The sequence below is a fragment of the Megalobrama amblycephala genome, linkage group LG14, assembly GCF_018812025.1.
Source record: "Megalobrama amblycephala isolate DHTTF-2021 linkage group LG14, ASM1881202v1, whole genome shotgun sequence".
Lineage (NCBI taxonomy): Eukaryota > Metazoa > Chordata > Actinopteri > Cypriniformes > Xenocyprididae > Megalobrama > Megalobrama amblycephala.
The window spans coordinates 12,534,903-12,555,078 of NC_063057.1; the positions used below are offsets into that span (position 1 = coordinate 12,534,903).

Consider the following 20,176-nt stretch of genomic DNA (forward strand, 5'->3'; position numbering starts at 1 on the left):
ATAGCCTATTATAGCCTATTATATCCTATTATAATAAATGGAACAACAACAATAATTATTATATTATGTTATCATATCATATCATATCATATCATATCACTATAAATGTAACAACAACAATACCAACAACAATAATATAATAGGCTATAATAGGCTATAATAGGCTATAATAGGCTATAATATAATATAATATAATATAATATAATATAATATAATATAATATAATATAATATAATATAATATAATATAATTATTATTGTTGTTGTTACATTTATATTATATTATATTATATTATATTATATTATATTATATTATATTATATTATATTATATTATAGCCTATTATAGCCTATTATAGCCTATTATAGCCTATTATATTATATTATATTATAGCCTATTATAGCCTATTATATTATATTATATTATATTATATTATAGCCTATTATATTATAGCCTATTATATTATAGCCTATTATAGCCTATTATATTATAGCCTATTATAGCCTATATTTTTCTTTCTTTTAGGGTGATATATGACCAGAACATGTTTTTCGTGAGATTCATTCAGACACAATCACTCTGAGCAGAAAGTGTGAAGTGGCTCATTTGAGACAATAAATGTGGGGCAAACGTGAAGCAACAGACAGCTGGCCATGAACAACCTGACACCAACCGGACGTTCAACTAATCAGGAGAGGGAGACAGAGATGAGTTTAAAGAGACGGCTAGAGAGAAAAGGATGGAGTCAGACACAGAAAGGCATTGGTTTACGGTAGACCTGCTGTTGAAATGAAACCGTATAGCTATCTCGGCCATGGCGAGCAGTTTATTTCAGTTCCTAATGGCAGGCATCTCACGTTTGGCACAGATGCTGTTTGGCTGTAAAGGGGCCCTCCAGTGCTGTTTCCAATTCGACCACCTGAGAGTGGAAGCCGGAGGGGGCACCAGGGAAGCCCCATAATGCGTTTTATGAGAAGTGGTCTATTGAGTTAAAACATCAGAGATGGAATAGGCCTCCAGCAGTGTGTGTTTGTGTTGGTTGGTTATCGTGCCCTAGGGCCACTACTGGGGCGGTCTGTGAGAGCAAGTTATGTCTGAGTGTGTTTGTGGGTGGGACAGTCTGTGGAGGTCATTTTAACCACAGCAAAAAGCAGTGGCGTAGCCAGAATTTAATTTTTTGGGGGTCCCATCTTAAAATGAGGAGGCCACAATATGGTGTTCCTTTTGTATATATAGAAAGCAGCTTCCTGTTTGTTTTCTTTCTTTTACAAAAACAGCATGTGATTTTGTTTTTATTGTGAGTGTACACAAATAAAAATAGTTTTGAATGATGCCTTACTCTTATCTGTATGACTATAAATAATGGAATATTTTAAGTTGTCTCCCCTGCAACGAGACAAAATCATTTGGCACTCTGGCAATTTGTGTCATGGAAGTCTCACTACTACAGCACAGTGAAATATGCATGTCCTGGAAATGGGAAGCCTCAGGTGCCACTTCACTCACTGTCTCCTTGTGGAAAGGTGAAGTAGGCTCATTTGTAGATGCCACTTTTTCTCCTTCTCGCTTATTTTGGAAAAGCGTAATATTGAACTTTGTGCATCTGCCATTGTCACAGCATGTTAATGAGCTCTCACACGCAAAGAAAACGGATATTTTTGGATATGTCTGTACTAGCTTTGCACACCTAGATTGGGGAATATTTGCCCATTCTTCCTTGCAGAATCTCTCAAGTTCAGTCAAATTCCATGGTGAGTTGCATTGGACTGCTCTCTTCAAGTCAATCCACAGATTTTGGATGTACTTGGCAGCATCCATTTTCCCTTCAATCCTGACTAATAGCCCAGTCCCCGCTGAAGAGAAACACCCTCCACAATATAATGCTGCCACCACCATGCTTCACAGTAGGTATGGTGTGTTTTGGGTGGTGTGCTGTGTTTGCTTTTTGCCAAACATAGCACTTGGAGTTCAGTCCAAAAAGGTCAATTTTGATCTCATCAGACCATAGCACCTTTTGCCAGATGGCATCAGTGTTTTCCAGGTGTGTATTTGCATAGCACGAATGAGACTGAGTGTGGCACTTTTTCAGGAAAGGCTTCTTTCTTGCCACCCTGTCATACAGGCCAGCATTGTGTAAAGCTTGTGAGATAGTTGTCACGTGCACAGACCGATCAGTCTCAGCCATAAAGCCTTGTAAGTCCTTCAAGGTTGCCTTGGCCTCTTGGTAGTTTCTCTGATCAATGTTCTCCTGACTCGGTCATCCAGTTTTGACGTACAGCCTGATCTAGGCAATGTGTTGGTGGTGCCATACTTTTTCCACTTCTTAATGATGTACTCAGAGGGATAGCTAAAGCCTTTGAATTGTTTTTGTAGCCTTCTCTTAATTTGTGCCTTTCTACATCTTTATACCAGAGGCTTTCTGAAAGCACTTTCCCAACCATGGTGATTTTTTTGCAGTACCATGTACTACTAACAGTGGAATCTTCAAGAAACAGCTGGTTTTATTCTGAAGTAATCAAAAGCACAACCACTACTGATGTCAGGTAGGGCAATTAGCCTGGTCGTTGATCTGTTGATTTGTTGCACCTGAGCAAGTTTATAGGGACTGATAACTTTACCAAACCAGGTGTTTCATGAATTATAATCCTCCAGAATTTTTTTAAGTGTTATTTTCACTTTGATGATGAGGGTTATAATGTGTACATACAGCTCCAAAAATTTAGACTTAATTTATTTTATTTTCTAGGGTGTGACAAAAGGTAAAGATTTTCACAGGGTATGATGACTTTCTATAGGCACTCTAGTATATAGTATATAGGCACTGTATATACAGGTGCTGGTCATATAATTAAAATATCATTAAAAAGTTAATTTTTTATAGTAAATTATTTTAAAAAATGAAACTTTCATTTATACTAGATTCCCTATATGTAAAGTAAAACATTTCAAAAGTTTTTTTTTTTTTTTTTTTTTTTTTTTTAATTTGTTTATTAGAGCGTACAGCTAATGAAAGTCCAAAATCCAGTATCTCAAAATATTAGAATATTTACATTTGAGTTTCATTAAATGACCATCCCTACAGTATAAATTCCAGGTATCTCTTGTTCTTTGAAACCACACTAATGGGGAAGACTGCTGACATGGCAATGGTCCAGGAGACAATCATTGACACCCTCCACAAAGAGAGTAAGTCACAGATGGCCATTACTGAATGTGGTGGCTGTTTACAGAGTGATGTATCAAAGCATATTAAATGCAAAGTTGACTAGAAGGAAGAAATTGGGTAGGCAAAGGTGCAAAGGTCTCTTACTCTCACAAGCTTGAGAATACTGTCAAGTAAAGCCGATTCAAACACTTGGGAGAGCTTCACAATGAGTCAAATGAAGCTGGAGTCAGCGCATCAAGAGTCACCACACTCAGACATCTTCAGGAAAAGGACTACCAAGCCACTTCTGAAACAGAAACAACGTCAGAAGCATCTTACCTGGCCTAAGGAGAAAAAGAACTGGACAGTGAACAGTGGTCGAAAGTCCTCTTTTCAGATAAAAGTACATTTTGCATTTCATGTTGAAATCATGGTCCCAGAGTCTGAAGGAAGACTGGAGAGGCACAGAATCCAAGCTGCTTGAAGTCTAGTGTGAAGTTTCTGAAGTCCGTAATGATTTGGGGGGCCGTGACCTCTGCTGGTGTTGGTCCATTGTGTTTTATCAAGTGCAAAGTCAATGCAGCCATCTTCCAGGAGATTTTGGAGCACTTTATGCTTCCATCTGCTGACAAGCTTTATGGAGATGCTGATTTCCTTTTTAGCACTTTAGCACCTGACCACAGTGCAAAAACCACTTCCAAGTGGTTTGCTGACCATGATATTACTGTGCTTTACTGGCCAGCCAACATGCCTGACCCCTGAATCTATGGGATATTTTCAAGAGAAAGATGAGAAACAGTCGATCCAACAATATACAGATGATCTGAAGGCTCAATAGTGCCTCAGCAGTGCCACAGGCTGATCACTTCCATGCCACACTTCACTGATGCTGTAATTTGTGCTAGGAGCAAGTCATTTGCTGTAATATGTGCTGCTGACCAAGTATTGAGTGTACAAATGAACATACTTTAAAGAACTTGAACTTTTCTGTTTTGAAAATCCATTTTTTTATTGATCTTAGGAAATATTCTAATATTTTGAGATACTGGATTTTGGACTTTCATGAGCTGTACGCTCTAATCATCAAAATTTAAAAAAAAAAAAACTTTTGAAATGTTTTACTTTACATGTAGGGAATCTAGAATATATGAAAGTTTCATTTTTAAAAATAATTTACAATAAAAAAATGAACTTTTTCACGATATTCTAATTATATGACCAGCACCTGTATATTTGACAAATTGAATAGATTGTTGAATAGACAAACATCTGGCCAGTCCAGTTTTAAATTAGATCTTGAATCCCATCTTTGTGGTAGTCTGACACTTTTTCACCCCATTGTATTAATATTTCATAAGTTTATATTGCATATTGTTGTAACAGATTGTCTTGAGTTCTGTGATTTTTATTATTTTATTCATTCAAAACTCTTGCTGCCTTAAGTATTCATACATTTTGAACATCGCTCTTTGAAGCATCTCCATTAGGAGTGTTTTCACGTCCCTACGCCTCAACCTGGCTCCAACAACAGCTATACTGTGTTTTTGCTCCAATTAATGATTCATAGGTTTAAATAATTGATGTTTTTTGGGCATTGAGATACACGGCACATTAGCCCTCAGTCATTCTGATATCTCCATTCAAACACCACCTGCTCAGGGTGCATCATTTTAGTCTGTGTTTTCATGTTTGTGTACAGTGTGAACAGTCATCTAAAGTTGTTCACATACGTCAACATGTGAGGGTCTCAAATAGCCCTTAAATAATATATATCAATTACGTAATGCAGTATTGTCTTCGTAAGTATCCCGTATAATAGGTAAAGACCATCCATTAGATATCTGTAACATGATTAATGGCTCTAGACCATAATTAACTTCATTTATTTATCATTTTAACATATGGGACTTTTATAAACAAGTTGTATAATACTCGAAAGAAATCAGAGGCCCAGATGGTGATGTCTGCTGGATGTTGTGTCTCTAAACTGATGACTCGTCCTAACTGTGTGAATGGCACTGAAGGGCGTTTCACATCTCCTCCCGCTCTTGCTAGCAAAAGAACAAAAGTGCAGTTCTCAAGGTGCCTGAACAGTAGCTACATGAAAGATCACGCACCCTTGCTGTCTTAACTGCAGATAAAACAAGAGTAGAAGTATGAATGCTAATCTTAACCTATTGACGGGCATTGCTTTAGCTGTATTTGCTAACTCAGACATATTATTAAGCAGTTTCAGTTCTCTCTTTCGCCCAATAGATACATGGGGTCACCTTTTTGTAGCATCTCTAGGCACTTTTATCCCTGATGATGTCACCTTTAGGGGTCATCTTCAGTGACCCATGGTGTCACCATCTGATATTATCTGCTACAGCGCCTTCTGATCCCTGCAGATGACCTTTCCCTCCTTGGTGAATATGGATTAGAATTTTGAATTAGAATGGAAAAGGATAGAATAGAATGGAATGGCAATGAATGAAATGGAATGAGATTTAATGGAAAAGAAACCCTTTGATGGTTAATGGTTCTGTTAAGTATTGATTCATTACCAACAGTAGATTATCTTTTGTGGTTGAGTAAACATGGTTTGTTTTAAAGCTTTTACCTTTTGAACTATTATTATATTAGTATTAGTGTTATTAGTAGTAGTAGTAGTTTTTCTTAATGTCTTAATCAACCATCTCTGATAAGAGGCTGTTTAGAGATAGATTTTAATATAAAAGGAGAGAAATGGAGTTAGTAAGCACCTTCCAGAATTCAGTATCTCCAGGCACAGGTTTTGGAGGACTGTTGAGAGATGCTTTTGGGAGAGAGAAGCTCCTGTTGGGGCAAAGTTGGCTCAGATTCTTTCCAAACCCGCCGAGTGAAATTAAAGCTCTGCAAATCGGATTATTGCTTCCCAAGAGAGCTGTCTCGCAGCCAGTGGACAACTGCCTCTGTGGTATACTGTTATCACCACGCGTCTCTCTCTTTTACTCTCACTGTGAATCTGGAAATTAATTTGAGGACAATCAATAGTGGTCTGTGTCTCTTCTCGCTTCTTTTGCATATTTACTGGACCATTGTCTTTCAACATAAATCTAATTTATCAACCACTGACACGTGTGGGTAAATATAGCAGGACTACAATCACCATAGAGAATGAGTTGCAGATGTCCCCCTGCAATATTCAGAATAGTGGTCACCCAATTAGGATTTTTCAGTAGTCGATTTCTTCTCCCTGTCCAGGATATTCAGCTACATGTAGTGGTCAACCGATTTTATAGTTTAAAATGTCATTGCCGATATAAAGAGCATGGTGGCTGATGGCCAATATAATGTTAGTTATAATGCAATTAATGATAGTATGACCTAACCAGGTGTGGTGCTATGCAAAGTTTGAGCAATTTGTCTAGCTTCCTTTTCAATGCTTATTATAAATTCTGTGGGATATAGGATTTTCGGATTCAAATTGAGCTTTGAATGTGATTTCAAGTCCTGCTACTTTTTTTAAAATGGATAGTTATGATAAGAGAAGAGCTCTTGCTCTCATTTTGCTTTACTGGAGGAACAAGCCAAAACAATTCATGAACACAGTGAAAGTTCATTACAACTACCACTAGGGAGGCAAATTTGAACCAATGATATTTCACAGTTGGCAAGGCTAACCCACACAGCAGACATAGAAACCAAGCCACCGACAGAATGTCCTGTTGCTTATCGCAATTGCAGCCGGTTAGATCAAAAACTCTGATTTACATAAAAGACTTTTACTTTTATCTCTTATTGATGTATTGCATCATGTCTGGATTGGACACAGTGTTCAAAAAATGGTTGAAATCCCTTTAGACAACATTAATTCACACTTTGAAAATATTGAAAAGGCCGATCACCATTCTTGAAATACTGCATACTCACTAATGACAGTGAAAAGAACAACATAAATCAATCAATTATTAAATAAATTAGTGTTATCTGAATGTGAGATGCATTTGTAGTTGTTCAGTTGGTGGTCGTTACCACCTTATTTAATGTCTTGAGATAAATACCCAGTTAACACAGTCACAGCACCTTCTACGCATCATCTTTTATGAATATCCAACAGATACTCATCATTATTCATGAGCTAGAGTAGGTGTAGTCATGTGCACTGAGCTTTAGATAGAGAAAGAGAGAGAGGAAGCTAGAGAGAGATGGGCGAGTGAGAAAAGGGGGGTGTGTCTCTATGAAGAGGGGTTTAGTACAGCGTGCGTGGATGACTGCGAGTCAGCTAGTGTGGATGAGAGAGACACAAGCAGATCGAGGGGGTATGATGCACGCACACACACACTCATTCACAAGGAATTCTGCTACATCAGGCAGCCTGGTCAATGCGTGATTTTTACACAAAGAAGAACGGGTGAAAGGTACCCACTGATGAAAGACGTTACTCAACATTTGAGGGAAATCCCCGGGGTGCCTGTTTGCGTGCACTACTGCCAGAGATCTGTTGGGGGACCCGCGACGGCGAGATGGGCTGTAACCTGTGCACGCTGCAGAAGAGAGAGGAGCACTATAAGCTGCTGTACGAGATTGCACAGGTAAGTCGACTTGTTAAACCTACTCCTGAGATCCTTGTGAAGTTGGGTTATGAGATCAGATGGGATTTCTATATTAAAGCACAAGTTTTCACCTTCTCTAGACATATCTTCACTATCTTTTCTTGGGCATCTCATTCAGATGAATGGATCCCTTATTAATTTAGACTTGTTTATCCAAAGAAACTTACAAATGAGAATATCACATGCAGAACCAGTTGTTTCAAGGGACGGAACACTACACGTACTCCTGCAAGTAGTGAATAGGGATTTATTTTTAGCTTTTTTGTCCTAATTGGATAACAACAGTCAGAAAGTGGATAGAAAACAAAGTGGAAGAGAGTGAGGTGGGTGGGAATGGAATGGACCACTCAAAACTCAGGTTGCCCAAAGCTGCGTGTCAGAATGCTTGCCCATGAGTCTTCAACCTCTCTGCTTTAAAAGTGTCTTCTAAGACATTCAGTTTGATTCTAGTAGTTGTTCTGTTTTGGGATCTTGTGGGAAGAGTTCTTTAGGAGAGCTCTTTGTTGTTGTGTGATGAATTCCCAACTGCACTGGGGACTTACCTGGAAGCATTTGTCAGGGATCAAAGGAAGTTTTGCAGCACACACCCTTTACAACTGTTCTATTATTCTTGTTCATTTGGGTACAACTGTTGTACAAAGATGCTCGCAGGTAGGAGGATGAGAATTTGGGATTGCACACACTGGTGAAACTTGTCTTTACGGTATGTAGTTGCAAGTGAGAACTGCAAGAAGGAAGCAAGCCTGGATAAGGTGCTAGTTCCAGAATTGGATAAAGCCTATCTCAAATAGTTGCAAAAGGAACATATATCATACCTATGTAGCTTATTATATTTCCAAACCCTTGTCTTTGTAGTTGGCACCCATTGGAACTCCGCAACAGATTGCACAATAGTATGTTCAATACTACAACGGAAGATCGTTTTGCTTTGTTGGTCATCACAAATGTTCAGGGTTGATGCTAGACTCAGGCTGACTCAACCCTTGGCTCCGCTCCTCTCTGAATGGAGAATTACCCATGTCCCAGTGCTGCACAGGAGGTCAGAGTCCCTGCTCCCTCCCCGAGCATCAAGCGTGCAAAATTATATTTTTATGTTGCTCTGATCGCCGCCTCATTAAGCTGTTGTACAAAATGTCTTTGGTCCCTAATTAGATGGTAAAATGTGCCTTTTGTCTGTGTGGACGCCAATCTGGGAGATTATCCCTGTTGGTGGCTGAACTGAGGTAATAGAAGTTTGATCTCTACTGGTTCAAAACAGTGGGCTTGTCTTTGGAATGACTTGTTTAGCCTCTTGCTGTCAGCAGGGTAGCACGTCCTGTTTTGTATACGCGTTTGCTCTTTTGTGGCATTATAGAGTGAAGAGGGTCTGGCAGCGTTTTTCGAGTGGCGTGTTGCCGCTTTGACACCCTAGACATTGTGTCTGGTGGGTTACGGTTTGCTTTTTTTTTTTTTGACGTGAGATGACTTTTTACATGTTACATGTTGGTCCCTTTGGTGTTTTAGCAGTGGAATGCAACTCTCGGTAGAAGAAAACCAGAAAGGGAAGAGAAAGAAATAATACAATGTCTCCAGGAAGGATGAAGGTATTGGGGAAGGTTGAAAGGAAAGGAAAATCTGGATCTGCTCTCCCTGGAGTAAATTCCCAAGCTGAAAAGAAAGTGTGTCAAGGAAGTGTTGCCTCAGATGTTTCCGTTCCTGGTATTCAGCAATTTAAATTTTTGAGCTTTTATGTTTGCAACAAGAAATCAAAGAAAATGTTGCACTGTGTTACTCTTGAAGTCACAACAGCAAGCGGACATGAATAAACACAAACACACGCCTACGCTGCAATTTCACGCCCCTTGACAATTTTGACACTATTCTTGGCAGCAGCCCCTTTAGCCCTGGTACTCTGTGAGATTTATGAGTTTAGTGTGAGTGTTCACCCTCAACGGGCTCACCATGGAAATATATTCTTCTTTCTTTGTTAGCCACATTACAAAGACATCCCGTATTCTCTCTCTCCCTCTCTCTTACTCTCAGTCTCAGAGGACTTAGCTGTGTGTTTGTGTTCCGTCAGCAAGATCAGGTTTTGGATTGTAAGATCTGAGCCATTTCACCTTAATTTGGCTGGCAGGCTCTGTGATTGGCTGCTGTTTATCCATTATGATGTAAAATGTGATAAGTCTTATTATAGATGTCTTGATTTGAGGGTGACGTAAACGCTAAATGAAATCAGGTAACCTTTCAAAATGACAGCTTTTGAGAAATAAAATGTTATTTTCTGCAATTCTGTGGAAAAAAAAAACAAGACTGCAAATACCCATGAGACAGTTGGATATGATTACATTATGGTGAATGTTTATTAATATACTGGGTTGCTAAGTTGCTGGGGGGAAAGTATGTGAACACTTGAATGGATTTCTGCATAAAATAATAAAAATTATGTGAATCCTTGGATTTAACTAGTTTACTCCCATTGGGAAGTAGCACATGCTTAGTAAATAAATTTATTCATTTTAAAACTATATAACAATTTTTTTCAGCTTTTCAGCTCAATTTTCTTCATCAGCATTGGAATCCAAAATTGTCAAAAATGTGCAATGAACTTATCACTTAACATATTGTTATTATGGCAACTTTGATTTTGTCTTGTGCTAAGAATTCACTAAATTCGCAAAGTGCAAGTCAGTCAACTATTAAAATCAAACTCAGATGTTAAAGTATTTACTTCTTCAGTAATCTCTAAAACTCTAGTAACTGCTGAGCAGCGAATCTGTATTAACTTGAGGTGATAGAGGCTATTTCACTCAGTCGAGCTGAAACGCTGAGGCTCATGGGAGCAGTGCATTTTACAGCCATGGTCAGGAGCCTGTATGGGGACAGATGCTCAGTGTAATTTCCAGTCTGTGAATCAGCATGGGAGAAGGAGAGATATCACCTCCCACTCACTCACTCTCGCTCACACATTCACTTTTAGCATCTATAGATCCACCAAATTCAGAGATAATGAAAAAACACAAAAAAAAAAAAAAAAAAAATCGAAATTACATCCTCAGCTTTAATTTGCCCTATCCAAACTAAGAATTATTTGTAATTCAACTTGCTCTAAAAGATCTGTTCCAAACTCTCAATTGAAATAAAAATGAGATTTTTAATTTACATGGAAAATCAGGCACCAGTTTACCTCTTCACCTTCTACAGTGTCCAGTGAGGGTCACATGAAGTGTCGGTCCCGAGAGCGCTAACAACCATACGGATCTGGCTCCGTGCGAGTGAATTGGGCACTCAGTGTATCACAGCCTTCAAGTTTAATGGGTCTCCAGATGGAGGACAACCTTTAGAGAGACCTGCCAAAAGGAACTGGCTTTTGTGAAGAGTGTTAGATTGAGTTTCGAGTGTGTATGTGTGTAAGGATGCTTCACACTCCTGCCTGAACTGAGGTCTCGCTTATTGGCATCGTCACTGTTGGGCCACGTCCCTTGTCTCTCTCTCAGAACACTCTCATCCATCTTCCTGTCCCGGAGCCTTTCTCTGAATGATGCTCTTCGCTGATGAAACGCGATGGGTGTGGAGCAAAAGAAGGCAGAGATACAGAAACATGTAGTTTTGATTGATCTTGTGAGCTTGTTGGATGATAAGCCTGTCAGATAGTACAGGCCCTGGGGTGATCATATCAGCAGACCCTGCCAACTCCAGCCCAGGCGAAGTGTGTGTGTGTGTGTGTGTGCATATCATGGAAATCCCATTTAAAACCCATATCATTCTTTTTGGCTATAGCATTGCATAATTATTGCTAAAAATAGACTTTACTCTCTCAGTGGTCTGGGTGGTTTTCTGCTTTAGTGAAATTACAGATGCTGTGTTCATATTTTCATCCTGATCTGGAAAGAGAGCAGATGACCTCATCTAAACCTCTGTCTCATGTCATTTACACAGTCACTGATCTTCCTTACCAGATGCACCGTATTACCTACTGCTGTGTGTATGGTTTCACATTTACCACATTCCATTTTTCACACTTCATGTGAATATGTACAAGGAAATCTCAACTTATAAAAGCATACATGAACAGATGTGTGATAGTTCATACATATTTGAAATTAGCCACTTTTGTTAGAGATGCAACATATTTCGGTACCATATTAGTCATAAGTGGAAATTCTGATTATTTATCTATTCATTTGAATGGGATGAGATTGGATAATTAATTGTCAATGCTTATTTAAACATTTAGATTACCTTTATCATAATCTAACATTCAGGTTAATCTTTAAAACACTGATTATTTATTACCATTGGTTTATTGCTATCGTCCACAATTTTAATATGTTGGCGTAGGCTTGCGCTCAGTCTTTTTCTTGACTATTTCTAAGAATTTGTATAGCATTGACTGTAATTAGAAGTCCAAACAGAGACATTGTTATTGCTGTTACTGTCTCGACCGCTCATGCGGATTAAGTTTCATGGGATTTTACACTTCTTTCTGATCTGCTTCCTGTATCTCAAGTGAAATTATGAGGTGACCTTTTCTTTTTTTGTGCTATTTCAGTTTAAAAAGTGCAGGCTTGACCTTTACATACGTATAACAAACCCACTCGACCAGTCAGACCCTCTGATTGAAGCTCTTCACTATCAGCCCCTCTCTCTGCTCTCATTTTTTCCCATATACACCACCTGTGGCTGCACTATCCATGCTAAAATCTACTTTGCATCAGCCTGACATTCTGGAGGATATTTGTTGCATAGGGTTTAACTCACAAAATTTTTCCCTTTATCCACTTTTTGGTGCACCTGAGTGTGCCAAGTTGCAGTTAGGAGCATTTTATTGTTTGCGTTTTAGCATCGTTTTTCCCTTTCAGAATAGACTGATTCATTTGTTAAACTATGAAGTCCAAACAAACCAAAAATGATGACGACGCATAAAAAAATATGTTCTTGTTCCTCTTGTCGTTTTATATCCTTCAACTGATCCTGGCCTCTCTTTCAATCTTAAGACAATCATAGTCTAATTTCAGCAGAAGAGATAATAAAAGTTCTTTGTCTGGAACCACAGTGGAGACGACCTGCTTGTCTGCCCTAGACACACTGGTGTGTAATTAGTGCTGGGCTTCAGAGCTGATTGGTAATTATAAGAAGTTATGGAGTTTTGTCTTTCCTTCATCATGCAATCCTCTTTGAGTCAGCCCACATGACAAGTCAAAAGGGGCTGATTACACCTCCGTCACACTTGGGTGCTACACGAATGAAACACAGGGCATTAAATCTACACACCGCTGTTCACTTGACTTAATGATTAATACTAGTGTGATGGATCTAGCATTAAAAAAATTGGAAAATCTTTCAGTGATTATTTTTGTCACGGTTCTTGGATAAAATCACTGATATTGTTAAACTGAGCTAGAACCTGTTACTGCCTCATGTTTTACTCAAAAGAAGGCAGCATGAAATCAGAATTGACTATTTACTTTCCCTGGTCTTATTGTGATCGTTTATCAGATTTTCTCTTTATAATCTTTATAAGTTCCTATTTTGAACGACTTGCCTGTCCACAGATGTCATTTAGGCCTTAAAATAATGTTAACCAATAGCAAAATAGCTCTGTTATGCAACATCCACTTTTCATGATCCAGCTGATTTCCTGTGGATAAAATCAACCTAAATTGTTGTTTTTTTAAACTTAGATTTTTTAAAATACATGAAAATACTCAAATGTTAATAACACTGCACTGTAAAACTCAATATGTTCAGAATATTCAAAACATTTGAGGAAACTTATTACCTCAAAACATTTAAGTAATCTAACTCATTTTTTTTTAATTAGTAGAACTTAAAATGTTTTGTGACAAGTGGGGCGGGGCCAAGAGCAGTGGAAGCGGAGCAAGGCCAGTGTGGTGCACAGGTGTCTCTGATTAACAATCACGTCACCGGCATCCCTTCGCTTCACAGTTTGCCCAACTCATCATAATGTTAATTATATACAGTTAATTTACATAAACATCACATTTAGATCTTGGTTAAATGGTAGAAATAACACATGCTATTATAACAATCAAAGAGACTGTTATTGTACTAACTAACATAACAGAACCCCCTGTAAATCCCAACAAAATAACACAACATTAAACACTAACTTATGTCTCCCTCATAGACTGTAAAAAATATGGACGTAGTGTCCGTGACGTCACCCATAGAGTTCTGAACAGCAGTTTTGACGCAAAAATGAGGCCGCGGCCATCTTAGCTGCACGTGACCGCACGTCACTCACGGATAACTGAAAATGGGCAAAGAGGCGGGACGTAGTTGGAGCCCATGCGACTTGTTGCTGAAACCACGCCCGCCCTAGCTATCTATCTTAGACACTATCTAAAATATTAATAAAGATAACAATATCATTAGAAAGTACTAAAGGTTTACTGTCAAAGGTTTACTGAGATGAATCCAATCCATTGCACTTGGGTAAAATGTCCATTTCAAAACATAAAACATCGTTTATAATGTAAAACTCTATACGTACATATATAGGTACCAGATATCTGTATAATGTTCTCTCAAACTAATGAGCACGTGTCCAAAGTAGAATTTTTCAAAATAGTGCAGCAGTTTTAGTTATATCCAAGCAGTGCTGTCGGAGTTGTATATCCTCCTGGTATTGTCATTGTAGTAAATCTCAGGAACAAAACTTTTAGCCAATGCCACGACGATCCAACAACGTGTGTTCTGCATGCGAGCACATGTACACAGACTGACATCTGTCTCGAGTATGCAGCAAGCCATATATTGTATAAAATAATCCAGAAAAAAGGCACAAATACGGCTGAGATGCCAAATTCAGCGTCTGGAATTAGCTGAGGTAACATGACGGCTCACAGACAGCAGTGCCAATCCACCTGTCACTCAAGTGACCACGCCCTTAATTATGCAGAACTTTAAGGCTTAATATAATTTAAACGGATGAGTTATAAAAAAATTCACCCCCCTCAGAGTTGTCATGAAGGACAAAATTAGCAGTATAGATCAAAACACAATGTGAACCAGAGTGTAAACATGTTTTTTTCTGCTGTAAACTTGGCTATTTTAACATGATGGTCAATGAGATTCTGCTCCCTTTTGCAGCCTGTCCCTAGCGGCCAGTCGATGAATCGCAGTTTAAGTTACTTCCGTATTGGCTTCACGAGAAACTGGGGGAGGTTGCCGCTTGGTCTCCCTATGTTAATCTTGTGCAAAAACACACAAAATAACACTTAATTTCAACATTTATTTATACAGTCTGACACAAGGATTCTGGGAATTAGAAATCTGCAACAACTCAATCATATTAAGTTCAGCTTACTACAATGAAATTTTAAGTTCATGCAACTTTTTTTCTATTAAGTACAATGAACTTTCATTATTATTTGAGTTAAACAAACTCATTTCATTTAATTAATTTCACTGTTCAGTTTTACAGTGTGTTAATAATCTTCAGCGTAACACAAACTGAATTATCTATTTTTTTCCCACACTGTACATTATAATGTTGTGATGCTTAAATTCACTTGTAGCATTGTTTTAGTTTTTAGTGCCAAATTAAAAGGTAGATAACATTATCCAATTGATTTCCTATGGATAAAATCAACCAGCAATGTTTTGTCCCATTCATAATAGTGTAGTTCAATCTGAAATACATCAGGCTATTAAAATGGGCTTCAAATGGCAATTCACATCGACTGTAAATTAGGTTGTTTTGTTTTGATTTGTTCACCACTGATTGGGTCTCTATAGCAGGTTTATAGTGCACTGGAGGATTGCGAATTGATCCATTTGTAATTAACACACAATTAGCAGGTACATAAGTCTAGATGACAATTCCTAATATCCCATCTGGCCGAGGACCCAGGGAGGAAATACCTTGTGCATTGTGCAGCTGCCAGTGTATTGTGAAGAATTACAGTTCAAGGGCTCTTCAGTCAAATTCAGTTAATTTATGGGTTATGTGTGATGTGCAATATTAAAATTAAAAATCTGTAAGCATTGCAGCTCAGCCCAGTAGCGCAATTACTTGGTAGGGATCGAATAGGCTAATGAAGCGTCTGTGTGTGCAAGGTTAAGGCACAGAAATAGATCTCAGTGGCTTTTTGTGTCTGTACGGCACACGAAACGATGGATGATACCCCTCCCCCACCTCACTTTCTGTCTCTTCTTTTGTTCTTCCAAAGGTGAGATATTTTCTGACAGAAAACAGTGAGCAGAAGGCTGAGGAGTTATGGGATACTGAAATTGCAATGTTTATCAGAGTCAACTTCACACTGTTTGTACACTTGAATGGACTGTTATATGGAGATGAAGTATGGAGAGAGACCTTGTGTCATTGCAGACATGCTGTCTTACATCTGGCAATAGCAGACAGGATCGGACGCATTTCACCTCTCATCCGTCTCACACACGCACACACACAAACAGGGAGGTCACTGCTCCTGTCTGTTCCTCTTGGCTGGCCCCGGCCCCCTGTGTGAGGAACAGTCTGTCAGTGTGAGACACAAACTGGCCCGGGTCATTTCCTCTGAGTCTGACACCAGCACACAATGACATCCTTTATTCAACAACAATGATAAGCTGATATCAGTCACACATTCCTTATGAGTGAAAGCGTTAAACTTGTAGTCAGGGGTTTCTTTAACTGCAAACTTGCATGTCTGAGAGGTTGAGATTTGTTTATTTTCTTAAAATCCCACCCAATCATTAATATCTGTGTTTGGTTGTAGTGTGTTCGACTGGAAAAAAGTCTGTAATTGTGTAAATTGTGTAGATCTCATATGTCCTCGCTTGATCCCCCTTGTCATTGCTTGTCACTTTCAGTCAATGAGTCCAAACTTGCACATCTTGGACAGATTCTGTATGTTCATTCGATACTGTGACACTATCAAACTTGAGTTGGATTTCTTGCATGCTTGAAAAGTCATTAGCAGCTCTCTGAGGTCTCTAGCGCCGTCCGTTTGCGTATTAAGTATCAAGCGGCCCATCTGTGGGGCACACCGTGGTGTCTCCGCTCAGTAACCAGATCTGCTCTCTGAAACATCAATAGGGTTCAAGTCTTACAGGAGATCCTTTCTGGGAAATGAGCATTTTTGTGTCCTATTGTGTGCTTTCATATGTAGCATTGGCCTATTAAAGAATATGAAATATATCGGGGCTAATAGTCACAAGGGCTGTATATTAAGGATTTTAAGGTTAGAAGTTTATTGAAATATTATTGTTTAGCGTGTTGATTTCAAAATCTTGTTCAAAACTCTCTTAAATGAGAATAATTTACTTAAAAATCCATAAATGTTTAAAAAGCTATTTATGACCCTGTACCACAAAACCAGTCATAAGTCACACGGGTATATTTGTAGCAATAGCCAACAATACATTGTATGGGTCAAAATTATCGATTTTTCTTCTATGCCAAAAATCATTAGGATTTTAAGTAAAGATCATGTTCCATGAAGATATTTTGTAAATTTCCTACCATAAATATATAAAAAATTTATTTTTGTGAGTGGATATGCATTGCTAAGGACTTCATTTGGACAACTTTAAAGGCGATTTTCTCAATATTTAGATTTTTTTTGCACCCTCAGATTCCAGATTTCCAAATAGTTGTATCTCGGCCAAATATTGTCATATCCTATCAAACCATACATAAATGAAAAGCTTATATTCAGCTTTCAGATGATGTATAAATCTCAATTTCACAAAATTGACCATTATGACTGTCATTGTAGCCCATGGTTACATTTATTTATTTGTTTGTTTGTTTATAATGAATATAAAAGTGAGAATATCCCACATTAATTTTATATTATATTATATTATATTATATTATATTATATTATATTATATTATATTATATTATATTATATTATATTATATTATATTATATTATATTAATTATATTATATTATATTATATTATATTATATTATATTATTAAATGGAGTCAAACATTTATTTATTTATTTATTTCAAATAAAATGGTTGTTTTTGCTGCATTTATTTAGAATAAATCTGGTTACACTTTATTTTAAGGTGTCTTTGTTACAGTGTAATTATACATTTAAGTACTGAGGAATATTAATTAACTACTTGTACTGTAGGGGTACGATTAGGATTTGGTTTGGTTTAGGATTAGTTGCATGTAACTATGCATATTTTACTGTTATTACTATAGTAACTACATGTAACGTTTGTAACAATGACACTGTAAAATAAAGTGTTACCATAAATCTAATAAATTGACAACACAAATGTACATTAAGAAATATTGACTGGAGTCAAAAGTGTGACTATTCAACAAATAATATAATATAATATAATATAATATAATATAATATAATATAATATAATATAATATAAATCTACATTGATAAGTATTGAATGGCGTCAAAAGTGTCACCCTTATCCTTGCACTATCCTAAGAAAAATATTGTTCTGTCTTTTTATCTACTCATTCAAATTCTTCCATATTCTGATTAGGCAATTACTCCCAATTCATACTTCAAGTCATCCGTTGAGCAACTGTGAAAGCAGGAGCTGACTGACTGCCGACAGGCTGAATGGAGCTAAATTACACCACAAAACATCCCAGTGTTTTGTGCATTATGTGGCTGTGTGAGTCAAAGACAATCTTTAAGCAAGCGTGCATGTTTGGATGTCCATTCACACACATCTGATGTGTTCTTGAAGACTGTTCAGGTGTGAAGGCGTGCATTATTTTTTCCCATCCGCCTTCCTTAAGAGTGGAATCCAACTCCACACATGATGAATAATGCTAATTGGCGTGTAACAGAAAGAGCCAGGAATTACGCACATATTAATGGAGAGAAAAAAAATCACATGGCTGGTAGCTCATTAAAAGGTTGACATAATTTGATTTAAATCTGTCGTTCACACATTAAACTACTCGCACAATGTACCCGGTTTTACTCATAAGGTGCAGGTTTTCACATTTAATGCTACGTTTGTGCGGCTGGTTATTGGATTAATCTTAATATTGGGCTTAAGATTTGATAGGGAGCAGATGTCGGTTTTGGCCGTGTGGTGGCGGCCGCCATGTGCCACACCTGTAGTGGTGCATTAACTACACGCAGAGCATGACGACCCATGCCAACCCACGCACAACTGCCAGACGCATTCATCAGGCTTTGGATCCACAAACGTGGGATGCAGGACAAAAGATTCATGCGGATGGAGGGACTTTGATTAGTATGTTTTTGTGTAGAGATGTGTTTGAATTGGCATGGAAGTGTGCAACAACAATTTTTTGTGCTTTTATGGGGGAAAACTACATTAACAGGAGGTCACACTCAGGTTATATTAACTTAAGAATTCAGAAATAAACTTTATGCATTGTCGAATGCTTGCTGTGGTAAAGGCTCTGACCTCCTCTTGAACTTGCATACATCAGATTAGAAAGCAGTTACTGTATCCCTCCCTTGATTTAATTTAGAAATATTGCCTGGAACATAGTGCATGTGTGTGTTTGTCTATTCATATGACTATTGTTTGTGGTGTTCCTGCCTGTAATGATGGCAGATGTAAGGTTAATCTGTGTGTAATGTGTGTAGGAGGAAGTAACAGACAATAAGCCTCTGGCACTGGACAGACCACTTCTAGATTCACCACCACAGTCAGTCTGAGAGGGAGACATATGAGTTCACAGTGGAAGATAAGGCATTACTTTAGACTGTTTGTCTTTACTAGAACACTAGTACTACAGTTTTCACTCAAAGGACATTGTGCAACTAGTGCGTAGCTATTGAAGTGATGGGGAAATATGTTGTACACATGGAGTCTGGGTTATGATACGAGCAGCATAATTCTGTATCAGTTAGAGTTTATGAAGAGATTTGTGTGGTAAACCAATTAAAAGAGAATTACAGTAGTCAATGTGACATCAGAAATATGTGGAGTGAGAAATGGACAGAGATGAGCAATATTACAGAGATGAAAATAAGAAGACCTGGTTATATTATTAATGTGAGCTTCAAATGAAAGGGTGCTGTCAAAGATGACCCCCAAGTTCCTTACCTGGAGGGAAGGGAAAATGGAAAAACTGTCAATGGATAAATAAAAACTGCAGGACCTAGAGAGAATATAATTAGTGCCAAAAAGGAGTACTTCAGTACTTCAACTTTTTCAGTTTGAGAAAGTTGGCAGAAAACCAAACTTTTATTTCGTGAAGGCAGTTGGTAAGACAGGTAGGCGGAAGAATGGAATCAGGGTAGATAGTGTATCATTAGTGTAACAGTGGTATTTGAGAAAAATCTTAAGCAGCACTTGTTGTACATAATATTAGTATAGCCATGTTGGGAATTGCATCTTATTTATTTAGCTCTAAAACCTGCTCTAAAATGGTTTATATTCTACTATGTGAAGCATTAATTTGAGCTTTTTATGAATGAGCTTTTTGTGCTTTTTATGAATGAAAAATGTATATATATTTTTATCTATAAA

At 37.7% G+C, this 20,176-nt stretch overlaps 1 protein-coding gene across 2 annotated transcripts in view; it reads left to right on the forward strand.

The window, feature by feature from the left end:
• The window catches only part of pdzrn4 (PDZ domain containing ring finger 4), a 68,413-nt gene that overhangs the window by 29,915 nt on the left and 18,322 nt on the right, over positions 1-20,176 (forward strand). Inside the window, exon 1 of one of the 2 annotated variants that reach the window (XM_048156820.1) lies at positions 7,081-7,700. The exons of the other annotated variant lie outside the window; for it this stretch is intronic. Within the exon in view, the coding sequence (XP_048012777.1) occupies positions 7,632-7,700 (69 nt within the window). The 5' untranslated portion in view covers positions 7,081-7,631. Of the gene's footprint in view, positions 1-7,080; positions 7,701-20,176 lie in introns of those variants that run through there. 2 annotated transcript variants of the gene reach the window in all.